This window comes from Delphinapterus leucas, chromosome 8 (genome assembly GCF_059928025.1).
Source record: "Delphinapterus leucas isolate spDelLeu-1000000601 "Yukka" chromosome 8, BTC_Dleu_Yukka2, whole genome shotgun sequence".
Taxonomy (NCBI): domain Eukaryota; kingdom Metazoa; phylum Chordata; class Mammalia; order Artiodactyla; family Monodontidae; genus Delphinapterus; species Delphinapterus leucas.
This window is the reverse complement of record NC_143136.1, coordinates 47,258,830-47,272,901: the sequence shown is the minus strand read 5'-3', so window position 1 is coordinate 47,272,901 and position 14,072 is coordinate 47,258,830. Positions and strand designations below refer to the sequence as shown.

Genomic DNA, 14,072 nt, shown 5'->3' with positions numbered 1-14,072 from the left:
TTTGTTTTGATAGGAAATATGAAGTTATATATAAAAGCTTGGCTAAAGCAATTGATAAATATATGCTAATTTCATGAAAATAACACTGTTTTTTATATGTATGTGTGTGTATATATGTATGTGTATTATATTTATAGAGAGAGAGAGAGAGGGAGAGAGTAGAGAGATTATTTTCCAAAAAAAAAACTTTCGTACCAATTTTGTTCCCTGAGTTTAGCCTCCTAAATAGCAGCTGGATGCACTTTTTTTCCCTTCTGCTTCTCTTGGTTTTCTTGTGTTTCCATGTAAATAAGGTGGGAATCTTTACCAAAAAACAAAAACAAGAAAAGATGATCAGTCCAAAACTGGGTCCAGGGGTAGAACTGTCTTGGGTTAAGTCATGTTACACAACCTAGACAGTTTTGCAGGACTTGATTTCTTTCTCATCTGTTTCCTGTGTTGATACCTTTCTGGAATAGGATTTCCCTTCTGAGTGTCAAGAAGGCTGTAGGTGCTCTCACTTTATACTACCCAGGTTAAAGTCCAACGGAAAGAGAAAGTCTTTTCCTAGTAGCTATTACCTAAGCCCTTGGATTCACTGCATTTGTAGAATGGGGTTTGCATGCCCATCTTGGAACCAATCTTTGTGGTCTGCAAATAGATTGCACAAATTTATTTAGGCTTAAGTCATGTGTTGGAACTGGGATTGGAGCCCTAAACTAGTCATGTGGACTGAGAATAGGGAGCAGTAGATCCTCAAAGGAGATTTGGAATGAGGTTTCACTGTAACTGGAAGGGTAGGTAGTGAGGCACAAACACACACATGTTCACTATAGAAGATAAAAACATGGATATATTATTGTTTAAGAAAGACTGGAAACTATGTAAGTAACAATGGTAGTTGTAAGGGACAAACTCTTCTTCTAAAACTTCACTTCTGGTCACCAAATGTGAGGGTGTTTTTTCTGTACCAAGCAGGACTCTTAACACGAGCTAATAAGTGTCCTAAAATTTCATTCAATTTAGACACTCTCTACCTGGAGTTAGTGTCAGATCCTACAGGTTAAGGGCTCAGTCCTGCAGCCCCCAACTCAAGAGGCCAGTTGCAAGTCCAGCTTGTCACCCATGCTTCTGCCCAGCTGGCTATAAATTGGAGGTTCCCATGACCCTCTCCTCGAGTTTGATAACTTGCTAGAACAGCTCACAGGAAGACAGTTTACTAACTAGATTATCAGTTTGTTATAGAAGGGTACGACTTGGTAATAGCCAGATGGAGGAGATGCACAGGGCAAGGTATGGGAGAAAGGGCCTGGAGCTTCAGTGCTCTCTCCTCTGGGTGCTCCACCCTCCCAGCACCTCCACGTGTTCACCAACTCTGCTCTCTAAACCCTGGAGTTCAGGGATTTTTATGGAGGCCTTATTATGTAAGCATGCTTGATTAAATCGTTGAACACTGGTGATTGAGTTCAAGCTCCAGCCCCTCTTCCTCCTCTACAGGGGTGCGTAGGGGTGGGGATGAAAGGTCCAACTCTGATCACGTGGTTGGCTCCTCTGGCAACCAGCCTCCTATCCACAGGGACTTTCCAAAATTCACCTCATTAACATAAACTCAGGTGTCATTGAAAGCAGCTTGTTATGAACAACAAACCTTATCACATAGGAAATTCCGAGGTTTTAGGAGCTCTGTGCCAGGACTGGGGATTAAGACCACACATATATTTCTTATTATAAATCACAATGTCACAGTGGTATACTACTGTTAAACATTGGATTAAGAGCTCTAAGACCTGGATTCTGGTCCATTTACCAGCAGTGTGATTTTGAACAAATCACTTAATTTATTCCGGCCTCAATTTCCTAATTTGTTGAATGAGAGAATTGTTTTAAGACACTTTAAAGAAGAATATCTTCTTTGAGTTCTGCTTTCTGATTGTTTCTCCTGAAAAAGGCTTTTGTCTCTAATGTACCTTCCAGTGGCAAAATTTTTGAATTAATTTGTCACATACGTAATGCTTAGTTTTAATGTGACTATTTAAAAAGCAGTAGGTTGACTTATTCTGATAATTCCAAGTTTGTCTACCTTATTAAAAACACTGTTTTACATGTTATAGATATACATCATTACAAGGAACCAATAAACCAAATACAACTATACACCAAACTTATAAATAGCTTTGTTATGCTGGACTTCATAAAAGATACTGGCTTTACTGAATGCTTTTTTCTGTGGATAACATTTAATTGAATCCGAATAGCATTTTTTAAAAAGTTTTAAAAAATTGAGCTCTAAAAGAGCTATGCCAGCAGTACTAGAACAAAACAGTATTTAATAAATAATAAGGCCATAAAACATAGACTATAAGTGTTTAATCAGAATCCCAGAATAGGTAACAACCACCTGTTGATAAATTTGGATTTAATTACTCACATTCTTATTAAGACATATCTCAATATGCACAATGTAGACATTATTTGGAGTCATGATTTCCCTAAATAGATCTATATCCTTAGTTTATTAGTATTGATTTTATTTCCTTTAGTCTTAACAATTCAAATTATTCTATTTAATATAATATGTACTGTATTATGATGTAATATATATATATTATCCCATGATAATATATTGCCACAGTTTTCATAATCTTTGAAAAAGTCCTGCAAAGTATTCTACACATGACTATCAGCAAACTCCTATCAGCATTAAAGATATATAAACGAATTGATTAGTATTTTTTACTTGCCTTCCTTTGTAGGTGCTTGGGTAAATCATGGCGGGGGAATGGTCAAGGAATATAACAATCATTTAATTTGGACATACGAGGCACCTCATTTGGGCTACTGGATAGCAGCTCCACTTCCAGGAACTAGAGGTATGGTAAAAATGAAACAAAGAGTAAATTTTAAAAAGTCCAAATAGTCATGCTGAAATTGATATTAGGAGATTCCTATTTTATTCTGAGCATTGCCACTTACTGTATGACACTGGAAAAAGCTTTTAGTCTCTTGATCTCAGCTTTATTTTATTTTTTCCATGTGTATCAGGAAAGATTAAATTCCATGAACTCGAAGGTCCTTTGTAGCTGTAATATCTGATGAATCTGAAGTATGAAGTGTATTCAAATCAAGAATTTCCTTAGTTTACTTTTTATGAATAAATTCTACCCAGATCAGTTAGAGTTTTTGGTTGCAAAAAACAGGAATAGATTTTAGATAATTAAAAAAATGTGTTAGGATATAGGGAGTTTGCAGAATCCTAGGGAAAGCTGACGAAGCAGATTATAAAAGGCAGGAATCCTAGAGGGCCCAGTTAGCAGACCTACTTGACTGTCTTTGGAAGACTGCTGCTTCATAACAGCTGATACTAACCCTTTGCAGTCCTTTCCTCATACTGTTCCTGATCTTTCTAGAGATGTGGAATTTAGATGGGCCCAGACTTAGGTCGTGAGCATTCTCCTTGGTGGGGCTGCGGTGGGGAGGAGGAGGGGCTGTTGAATAATAGTGTCCCCAGACTGTTTCCGAGATAAGACAAGTGATAGCCCAAATGGAGAGTGGCCTGACATATGCACAGAAGGTGGACAAAAACCAAGAGCTATCTGCTAGGAATGGCCTATTCATATTCTAGGAGAAATAAGTATTTCATTTTTCCTAGATTTAACATGGTATCAAATTATCTGTTTACTTTGTACTTAAACACAACTCAAGATGTAGGATTTCTGTCTCAAAATACTCAAACATTGCATGTTTCATCCATTAATTCATCTTAAAAAAAGAAATACTCTGACCTACTGTAGTGTAGACTGGTTGCATCATGGACCTGCTACCCCTTTCTAGGGCATCTGGGTGTTCACTGGTATAAATTCTTGGCTTTCCCTGCTGCCAGCTCTGCTAAGTCAACTTTCCAGCAGTCGGCATCTTGTTGCTCTTGTCTCTTATCTCAGTCTGCCTTAACCTATGGGTTTTTGTCTATTTATAAAAACAAAACATCATCAAAACGTCTACAAACAATAAATGCTGGAGAGGGTGTGGAGAAAAGGGAACCCTCTTGCACTGTTGGTGGGAATGTAAATTGTTACAGCCACTATGGAGAACAGTATGGAGGTTCCTTAAAAAACTAAAATTAGAACTACCATACGACCCAGCAATCCCACTACTGGGCATATACCCTGAGAAAACCATAATTCAAAAAGAGTCATGTACCACAATGTTCACTGCAGCACTATTTACAATAGCCAGGACATGGAAGCAACCTAAGTGTCCATCAACAGATGAATGGATAAAGAAGATGGCACATATATACAATGGAATATTACTCAGCCATAAAAAGAAATGAAATTGAGTTATTTGTAGCAAGGCAGATGGACCTAGAGTCTGTCATACAGAGTGAAGTCAGTCAGAAAGAGAAAAGCAAATACTGTATGGTAACACACATATATGGAATCTAAAAAAAAAAAAAAAAGTTTCTGAAGAACCTAGGGGCAGGACAGGAATAAAGATGCAGACGTAGAGAATGGACTTGAGGACACAGGGAGGGGGGAGGGTAAGCTGTGACAAAGCGAGAGAGAGGCATGGACATATATACACTACCAAACGTAAGGTAGCTAGCTAGTGCGAAGCAGCTGCATAGCACAGGGAGATCAGCTCGGTGCTTTGTGACCACCTAGAGGGGTGGGATAGGGAGGGTGGGAGGGAGGGTCAAGAGGGAGGCGATATAGGGATATATGGATACATATAGCTGATTCACTTTGTTATACAGCAGAAACTAACACAGCATTGTAAAGCAAGTGTACTCCAATCAAGATGAAAAAAAATAATATAAAAAAAGAAAAACAAAGCTTTCAGTGTCATTTTAGTAAAGTTTAGGGAAAGTGTGAAAGCCAAATGCATATGTCATTCCTTCATCTTTAATCATGTGTCAGAGAAAATTCTTTTGGTTTATCTAGTGTCTTGGTTCCCAGCTGAAAGGCAGCTGCAACCTGGCTATTTCATGCTGTTCAGGAATAGTCCCAGTGCACACCGTGATCCAGGATGTGGATGATATTTTACATACATTTCTCTGTAGCAATTTATCTGCTAACTTTGTTAGCAATTTATCTGCTAACTTTGTTAGGCTTTGATTTTTTTCTGCAATTTTAAAAATAGTTTGATATTTTCATTTTACATTTGACAACCTTTGAATTTTAAACCATGCAAGGTAACAAGACTTTTTTTCATTGAAGCTAAAATTTAGTATTTCAATAGAAGAAATATGAGCTATTAATATTAACCATTACGATCAAGAGGATGTTCTGTTTTTGTTTGAACTTAGTGCTTATGAGATTTATTCAGAAACCAGAGGGTGATTACTTTTGTTTTTCATGGTGCAAAACTATCATGCGGTCTTGCCAGCTCTCTGACCATATCCCATTCTAGATTTGCAACTATAAAATGATGAAAAGATGAAAAAGAACAATATTTAATACTTCAGCTAAATCCAAGTTCTTTCATTTCTAATAAAAATGACCTAAGGGGCACTTGAGTTTTATAGAGAAGTGTGCTTTCCACTGAAAATATACCTGAAGCAACCAATCTATACAAGATGACTATCAATTATAAAAGTTGAAATAATTTTCTAAAATAGGTGGAAGTTTTGTTTTAGCTTATATGTCAGGAACGATTTTGTGTGAATCAGAGTACTAACATAGAAGTGTGGGATTCCCGTTCAGTTTGAATTAGATACCTTCTAGTGATGGTTTTGAAAAATCCATACGAGAAATATGGATAACTTGATAACTTGACTGTAGTTCTGGCTTTGACAGTAATTAACAGGGTAAGCTTGAAATAGGTACTTACCCATCTGAGTATTAGTTTTCTTTTTTCTAAATTGTGGAAGTTGGATATGAGGATCACTAATGTCCCTAAACATTTTAGGATGCGAGTGTTACAGTAAACTCAAAATTGGTCCTATGATGGGCCAGTTAGTGTCTGGTGTGCTAGAGCTACTTTAGTTATAATTTGGTTAATAATATACTAAATCTGTTTTTAAAGTAAATCTTAATATTTTTTCAAGGAATTCTAGAAATCTGTTTAAGCGCAAGAAATTAAAATCAATTGGTTTTTCACAGATTGCTACAGGTAAGTAGGTGGCTGAGTATAGAATTTATTAAACAAGTACCATTACTTTTTTTAAATATGCATTTTCAGGTATATTTGAATGAAAATATATTATAATTTTCTACCTTTCTAACCCCTTTTGGGCATGCGCATATACACCCAGCGTGCCCACACACACATGCAGATGTATGCTTTTTTGCTATTGTCATACATATAAGATTTGGGACAAATGCAACAATGTCAGCCTCTTAATTCCAAAAGTGAGTTCTGTTGGAATTCTGTGGAGTGAAAATTGTTAGCATGACTCTATTGTGGAAATATATATTCAATATTCTTTTGGAGAAGAAGTTGAATTTCACCCAGTTAATAGCCGAACTTTACTCTGTTGCAGCTCTGGATCCTGAATAAGAATCTGTAGGTAGAATTGTTACTCTTATCTCTTTTTTGTTTGAAGAAATTTCATATTGTGCGATGCTGTGCTTGGTTGCCTATTCAATATGATAAACATTTTATTATCAATTACCATATAGGAAAGCATGGTCAATACTGAAGTGCCTGTTCTATAACCTTGATGTTTCATTTAACAACAGTGGTATAATACAGCTAACACTTACTGAGTGCTTATCATGTGCTAAGCACTGTTGTAAATATTTATACGTATTGACCCATTTAATCTTCGTAACAACCCACATGGCTGAGGTATGACAGTTATGGACTGAGACACAAGTAAATGAAGCCTGCCCAATACCTCACAGGAAGAAAGGGTGAGGCCAGGATTCCAGTTCAGGCATTCTGGCTCTAAAGTCTGAATGCATAACCACAACACTGCATCTCCAAATCCCCTTTAATATTACTATTACTTTAATCAACTTAGATGATGCAAAAGTTAAAGGATCTAAAGGCCTCATGATCCTTAGTCTTTCCAGTGTCCTTGGTGAAGCTGAAAGCTTCATGCTGGACATCTTCTCATGGTCAAGATGACCAGAAAATCGGATGTCTCATCACCTTGAGTACATATTAAAATCCAGTTGATACTGATCAGTAGAGTTGTTGTTACATACATTTTTGAGCAAAATTAGGTCTTAGTGACGTTGAAACATTACCTCAAGATAAGTTGCATTTATTTTCATGCAGAATATTCGTAGCCTGCACTGATCATCCCAGTGCTTAGTCTGCTTTTACTGCAGTTAAGCTAATTACAACAGCACTGTATACATGTGCTCATTGTATATATGTGCTCATGAAGAAGAATAATGGCTCACCTGTGCCGCTGCTGGGCTTAGCTTGCTGGGATCATAGCGTCATCTTGTTCTGGAGTCCAGCCTGCAATTAAAAGTTGCAACTTTTAATTCTTCAGGTCCCCCAGTTTTTGCATTCTCTTTGGTCCTTTTCAGCCCTGCTTACTTTGGCAAATTCTTTTTGAATTTATCTTTAAAATTTCTTTTTTAATCAAATGCAGCTAATCATAGTCAACACTCAATACATTCTCATAGTCAACACTCAATACATTCTATCTCAAAACCTCTTTGCACAAAGCTCTCGTTAGAAATATTTTCTCCCAGTTTATTCCAGCAAATATTTTGCTACCACATGGCTTGGGCCACCATTTTTATTGCCTCCTGCAACAGTTTCCTCACTGCCTGGCTTGGAAGCCAGTGTCACACATTTTAGGTTTTGTCATAGCAGCAGTTCAGCATCTCGCTGCCACTTTCTGCAATACTCAGCCATCAGTAACAAATAAACCTGTTATCTCAGCAGCTAACGATAGCAAACAGTTGTTTGTTGCTTTCACTTCATGACTGTTGGGCTTGGCTTGGTTCAGCTCAACATTTTTTCTCGTTCCAGAACCTAGGTTGAAGGAATAGCAAAACTTTGGGATATACTATTCACATAATAGAGGGCCTTAGCAAGAGGACAGGCCATTCAGGCGGCCTCATTTAAGATGCTCACATTTCACTGGGCAGAGCAAGTCAATTGATTAAGCCCAAAGGGGGTAGGGAAAGTAATCTCCACCCACAGGGAAGCCTGCCATGGGAGGGGAGCAAATAAATACAACTGTGTATACACTTATTTAGTCTGCCTTGCCCAAGATAGGACATTGAAAATTTGACCTAAAATAATATATTTTCTCTTTATTTGTTTATTTTGAACCATTTAGGGTCAGGTATAAATGGAGATTCAAAGGACGTAACTGCCTACCACACAGTGTTTCTTTCAGCCATATTAGGAGGAACAATAGTCATTGTCATTGGATTTTTTGCTGTACTTCTTTGTTATTGCAGGTAAGAACAATATTAATGTGTATGAACACAGAGACTATCAGGTTATAGTATCATGTCAGTTCTGTGTATTACAATGTTAGTAGAAATCAATGGTTTGATCTTTAAAATATGTAGATTAAAATAAAAATGGATATATTCTTAGAGTAGCATTGCATATATTAATAAACATATTATGAGACGATTTTTTTAAAATGAAACCTTCTAGATAAGTTTTAAACATTTTTTTGCCTTCTCTTCTACTCTAGGGATAAGTGTGGTACTCCACAGAAAAGAGAAAGAAATATCACTAAACTTGAGGTCCTCAAGAGAGACCAGACAACTTCAACAACTCACATAAATCACATCAGTTCAGTCAAAGTTGCATTAAAAACCGAGGACAAGTCACAGTTATTCAGTGCCAAAAGCTCCTCGTACAACCCTCAGAAAAAGGAACCATCAAAGGTAGAAGCAGAAGAAAGAGTTTCCATGGTAAAAACTCGGGACAGTTTAAAAATCTATAATGAAGATGTTTCATTTCTGTCAGTCAATCAAAATAATTACTCAAGAAACCCAGCTCAGTCTTTGGAGCCCAATGTAGGGTCCAAACAACCTAAACATATTAACAACAATATATCTTCATCTCTAGGTGATGCTCAAGAGGAAAAGAGGTATCTCACAGGTAGTGAAGATGTGTATGGGCATTCTCACATTCCAGAACAGCTTATGCATATCTACAGCCAGCCCATTGCCATCCTTCAGACATCTGACCTCTTCTCCACTCCAGAGCAGTTACATACTGCTAAGTCAGCTACTTTGCCAAGAAAGGGACAGTTAGTCTATGGCCAATTGATGGAACCAGTAAATAGAGAGAACTTTACACAGACATTGCCCAAAATGCCAATGCATTCTCATGTACAGCCTCCAGATGCCAGGGAAGAGAATATCCCGCTCGAAGGTCAACAGAGCTTGCCATCCCAAACTTCAGATTGGAGCCGGTATTCAAACAGCCTACTAGAATCTGTTTCTGTTCCTGGAACACTAAATGAAGCTGTTGTAATGACTCCCTTTTCATCAGAGCTTCAAGGAATTTCAGAACAGACCCTCCTAGAACTGTCCAAAGGAAAGCCCTCCCCCCATCCCAGAGCCTGGTTTGTGTCTCTTGATGGAAAGCCAGTCGCACAAGTGAGGCACTCCTTCATAGACCTGAAAAAGGGCAAGAGAGCCCAGAGCAACGACACGAGTCTGGACTCTGGGGTAGACATGAATGAGCACCACTCAAGTAGAAAACTGGAGAGGGAAAAAACATTCATCAAAAGTATGCATCAGCCTAAGATCCTTTACTTAGAAGATTTAGACCTGAGCAGCAGTGAGAGTGGAACCACTGTCTGCTCCCCTGAGGACCCAGCTTTAAGGCACTTCCTAGATGGAGGGAGTGGAGCTATCATGGAGCACCCTGGGGAAGAGTCCCCAGGAAGAAAAAGCACCGTTGAAGATTTTGAAGCCAATATATCCCCCACTAAAAAAAGGGGAAGACCACCACTAGTCAAAAAAGATAGCAAGACTAATATCTGGAAGAAGCGAGAGGAACGCCCACTGATTCCCATCAATTAACACCAAGAGTGGTCGTGTCTCTGCTGTCTCGTGCTGTTTATTCTTGCTTGTTGTTGTAAACTGCCGTATGAACTTCTGCAGAAGTTGAGACTGAGCAATCTCATGGTCCCTGGACATGTCTCAAGCAGAGTAAATAGTAAAATGGTAATTCAGTAGTGAGAGAAAGATACCAAGGAATGCTTTTTCTGGCCTATTCTTTTCATTTATTTTTGGGTGATGAATTTGAAGTATCCAAGAGTTCAAAATGTAAAATAGCTTCAAGATGTTAGTTATCCAAAAATGTTGCTCAGTCAGCAAGTTGAGTCCTGACTCTGAAGAATAACAGTGAAAAGTGTACTACTAAAGTTGCTTCCAAAAATGTTGCTTCTCCTTTGATGACTACCCCTGTGAAATGTTTAGAAATGAAACTGTATTCTTCAGGCATCATATTCTTGTGAAATGTTACTATTATGTCCTCCACTGCCTATACTTGAAAATAACTTCATAAATATTCTGGATTGATGTTATTCTAGAGTTCAAAGGCCAAACCTCATTTTCTTTCTTTTTTAAACAGCATGTGTATTGTTATCAACCCAAAAGTAAATTCCATACTCACATAAGATGGGCAAGAAGCTACTTGGTTGTTAGAGAGGGAAATGCCAGCTCTTTGGTTGTTTTTGGATACAACGTCACAGAATAAAAAGGTGTTCGTTTATTTAGAAATCTGAGAAATGAATGCCCTGATACTGAATTTTTATTTTAAAATTTCTTACCCCCTTCCCCATCACCAAAAGTGAAGCGAGCTTAGCTGTCAAGGAAAACTTTTTACCAATCTAAAAAAAAAAAGAAACCCAAACATTCCTCCCCCTCCCCAATTTGTAGTTTAAGACTCACTGATACATGTAGGCTAAAATCAGTTTTAAGGTATTTCTTCTATTTAAAAAAATTTAGTCACTTAAACACTATTAAACTTGATTTAAAAAGTCAATGAATTGAACACTCAAAATATGTGGAGCTAAAGGAAGTAAATATTTCAATATTTTCTGAAATGTCAAGCAGAAAAAAAAATGCCATTTCCCTGAGACTCAAAAATACCTTCATGATACTAGGTGTATATCCAGATCTTTTTTTTCAGTTGACATTCATAAAAAATGTTTGGGAAAAACAGTTTCAATTTCATGGGAAAAGTAAAAGATTTTTCTTAAATCACTTAAATGCTTTAAGTTATATAACATTTTTTCCAAGTTTGGAAGTCATATATTCATTTTCTTTTCATCATAGCAAAGAATTCAATGTGAACACATTCAACAGCTGTTTTTAATTATGTGTTTTCAACTCCAAATTATCATTCATATGTCCTAAAAATGAAGCTCTTTGTTAATTAAAATCAGCTCATCCCATTTTTCTTAATTTCCATAAAGACAGATGTCTGAAGCAGCTTCCCCTTTCCCCTGGGGAAAAAATGAAACTAAATTGCTTTATTTCTCATGCCCTACTAATTAACTTGGAAGCAACATAGAGACCCAAGGCACATAAACAAGTTGAAAGAACTAAAATTAGCCACATTAGCTTCAGTCAAATTATATAGATATACAACAAAAGGCAACAGCTTTTTCCCCAAGACAGTAGACTTCAGCCAGTTTTTTCCTGCAACCATTTCTGAAGCATCTAACATGTCAGATAACACTCCTACCTTTCTGTATTAACCCGAAGAATTTAAGACCTAGGCAAAAGTTTGCTATATTCTACCCCAATCCATGAAAGAGATAAGTGTTTTGGATAATACCTAGATTTACTTTTTTTTGGGGGGGGGAGTGATAAGGTCCAAAATTAGATGCGGCTTTTTATTGGTTTACACAGAAAGATGTAGTAAAAGCGGCATAAATGAAAATGATTTGGAAAAGGTTAAGGAGTTAGTGCTCTGCTGAAGTGCCTTTGATATAGATTTGCTTTATTAGAAGGATATGATAACATCTTTCTTAAATGTGCATTTTCTTTCTGTTAGCCAAATTAAACAGATGTGCTGTTTTATTAATTAAAAATATAGACCTCGTGTTTCACGTTGGAACAATGAATTTTGCATGCAAGTGACATCTGTTTGTGTTTTTAATTATTGTTTGAATCCAGTTTATATTGATACATTGTTTATGTTGGAATGAAGTTAGAAACTATATAGTAATATATTGCACTTCAATATTTTAAGTGTATATTTTCCCCACCCTTAAAAATGTTTAATCGCTTATCTTGGTAATGGAATACACACATTGATATAAGGGTATACCATTCAGGTATGCCACTTACTCATTCTTGTATAAAGGAAATGAGAAGATGTATCCCCAAGGGCTTTTCTAGAAATACTTTTTTTGGTTTCAGAATAAAGTCTTATTTTTTTATACACTGCACATTCTGTTCTCAATTGGGAAGTATAGGCAATTTATCTTTTCTAATGATCCAAACAAAATGTGTAACTTCTCATTTGTGAGTAGTTCACAAATTTCGTTAAAAAGCTGAAGCCATCTACTTTTTCTTAACCCAAGTGATAATAAACCTGCAATATTCACAACTTTCTTAAAATTTTTAAATTGAAAACTAAGTTTTTTGCAAATGAAAACCTTGAGAATTTTGGTCACAAATTGTTAACATCTGTGGATCCTTTATATATAGTTTGGATATATCTTAAAGGCAAAATTACCCCTTAATTAACTGATGGGTTCATTTACTAAAGCACAGCTATATGTATTTTTGAATACATATTATGATCTTGAATTTATAAAATCCATTTTTATGACATTTATGCAGTTGTATAGGGATTATGCCCTTTTATAATACACAGTATACCACGAAGGTCACCAGTATTGAGGAATAAAAGCACTTCTTTGCTTTGGCAGTCATTTTCAGATCACTTTCTATGTGTTTGAATCCTCTGGTATCAATACATAGTATAGAGTTTTAGGGGTCTGTGGGTCAAATTTTGTCCCTCAAAACTTCCCAGGAAGGTGAAGCTCCAAGTTACATATTCATTTATAGGGAATGAAGTACTCATTTCTCCATGTACTAGAGTTGTAAAGAATTTGACTATGTTAATTTCCATCTCAGACCTAGAGTTGACATTTTGCTCTCTTGTTTCCAAGTGTTTCTATCTTTTGTATTCTTTCATCAGAGGAATCTCACATTTCAGTGTACTTAGTGCCATTACTAGGATATTTACTGCTGAAAACTGTTAACAATCTGAAGATTTGAAAAATGTTAAACATAGTTCAGTAAAGATAATAAAATAAATCTAAAAATGTACTTGATGCATTGTTTTATTTTGGGTAAACTATGAAACATTCCTCCCTAAACTGTTGTTTAATATAGCGGATATTCAATTATTTTTTCTTTATTACACTCCCTATAGTAAAATAAACATATTTGAATACCCTTTGTTTATATAATGAACTTGATTTCTCTTTGTATTTCACGTTCTCCAAGGTTCACATTTTTACTACTAAAGCTGAGTATAGACATTATTTTTCCATTCAATGAGAATACTTTTCAAGATAATCTGATAGATATTTAGGTAGTTGCAGTTTTATATTCTAAAGGAGAAATGATATAATACACCCTCCCACAGCCCCTGCAAAAAAATTTCTTTTGACTTTAAACCAAAGACTAAATGATGACACAAAGGCTGTTTACACTTAGAGAGCTGGATCTCCTTCAAGACCCCTTCTGCTCAGTTAATTGAACAATGCCCAAGTTCATGCAGTCTGTATTTTGGGGCTTTAGAATATCTTTTAGAATGATTATCCTGACTTCATGTTTTTAGACATTTTGTACAACTTAAATAAATATGGTACTAGAAATACCTGTGGTCAGTTCTAATGGGAATTGGGCTCTGAATCTACTCACAAACACAGTGGAGATTATGACCCTCAACACTGGTGTTGAAATAGACACTTCCGCTTGGATCCCCAAGTGCAAGCCAGGCTATGGCCACCTTTGTCAGGGCCTCGTCTCCATCCAGGAGAGTGTGGAGTCTTAATAGAAATGATGCAGCCCCTGGAAGAGTCATGCAGGACCCAACCTCACATGGAATTGGTTGTAACAGAAAAGAGATTTCATAAATCACAATCAGAAATTTAGCTTCCAAAAAGACTGAAGTTCATCACA

General features: G+C 36.5%; 1 protein-coding gene across 3 annotated transcripts in view; it reads left to right on the top strand.

The window, feature by feature from the left end:
- Window positions 1-13,333, top strand: part of FAM171B (family with sequence similarity 171 member B) — a 74,994-nt gene extending 61,661 nt beyond the window's left edge. For 2 of the 3 annotated variants that reach the window (XM_089916584.1, XM_089916585.1), the window contains exons 6-8: window positions 2,733-2,849; window positions 8,228-8,351; window positions 8,597-13,332. In XM_089916584.1, the coding sequence (XP_089772710.1) occupies window positions 2,733-2,849; window positions 8,228-8,351; window positions 8,597-9,941 (1,586 nt within the window). In that variant the 3' untranslated portion in view covers window positions 9,942-13,332. Of the gene's footprint in view, window positions 1-2,732; window positions 2,850-8,227; window positions 8,352-8,596 lie in introns of all 3 variants that reach the window. The other variant, XM_022567216.3, reaches the window with a different exon arrangement.
- The last annotated feature ends 739 nt before the right edge of the window (window positions 13,334-14,072 follow it).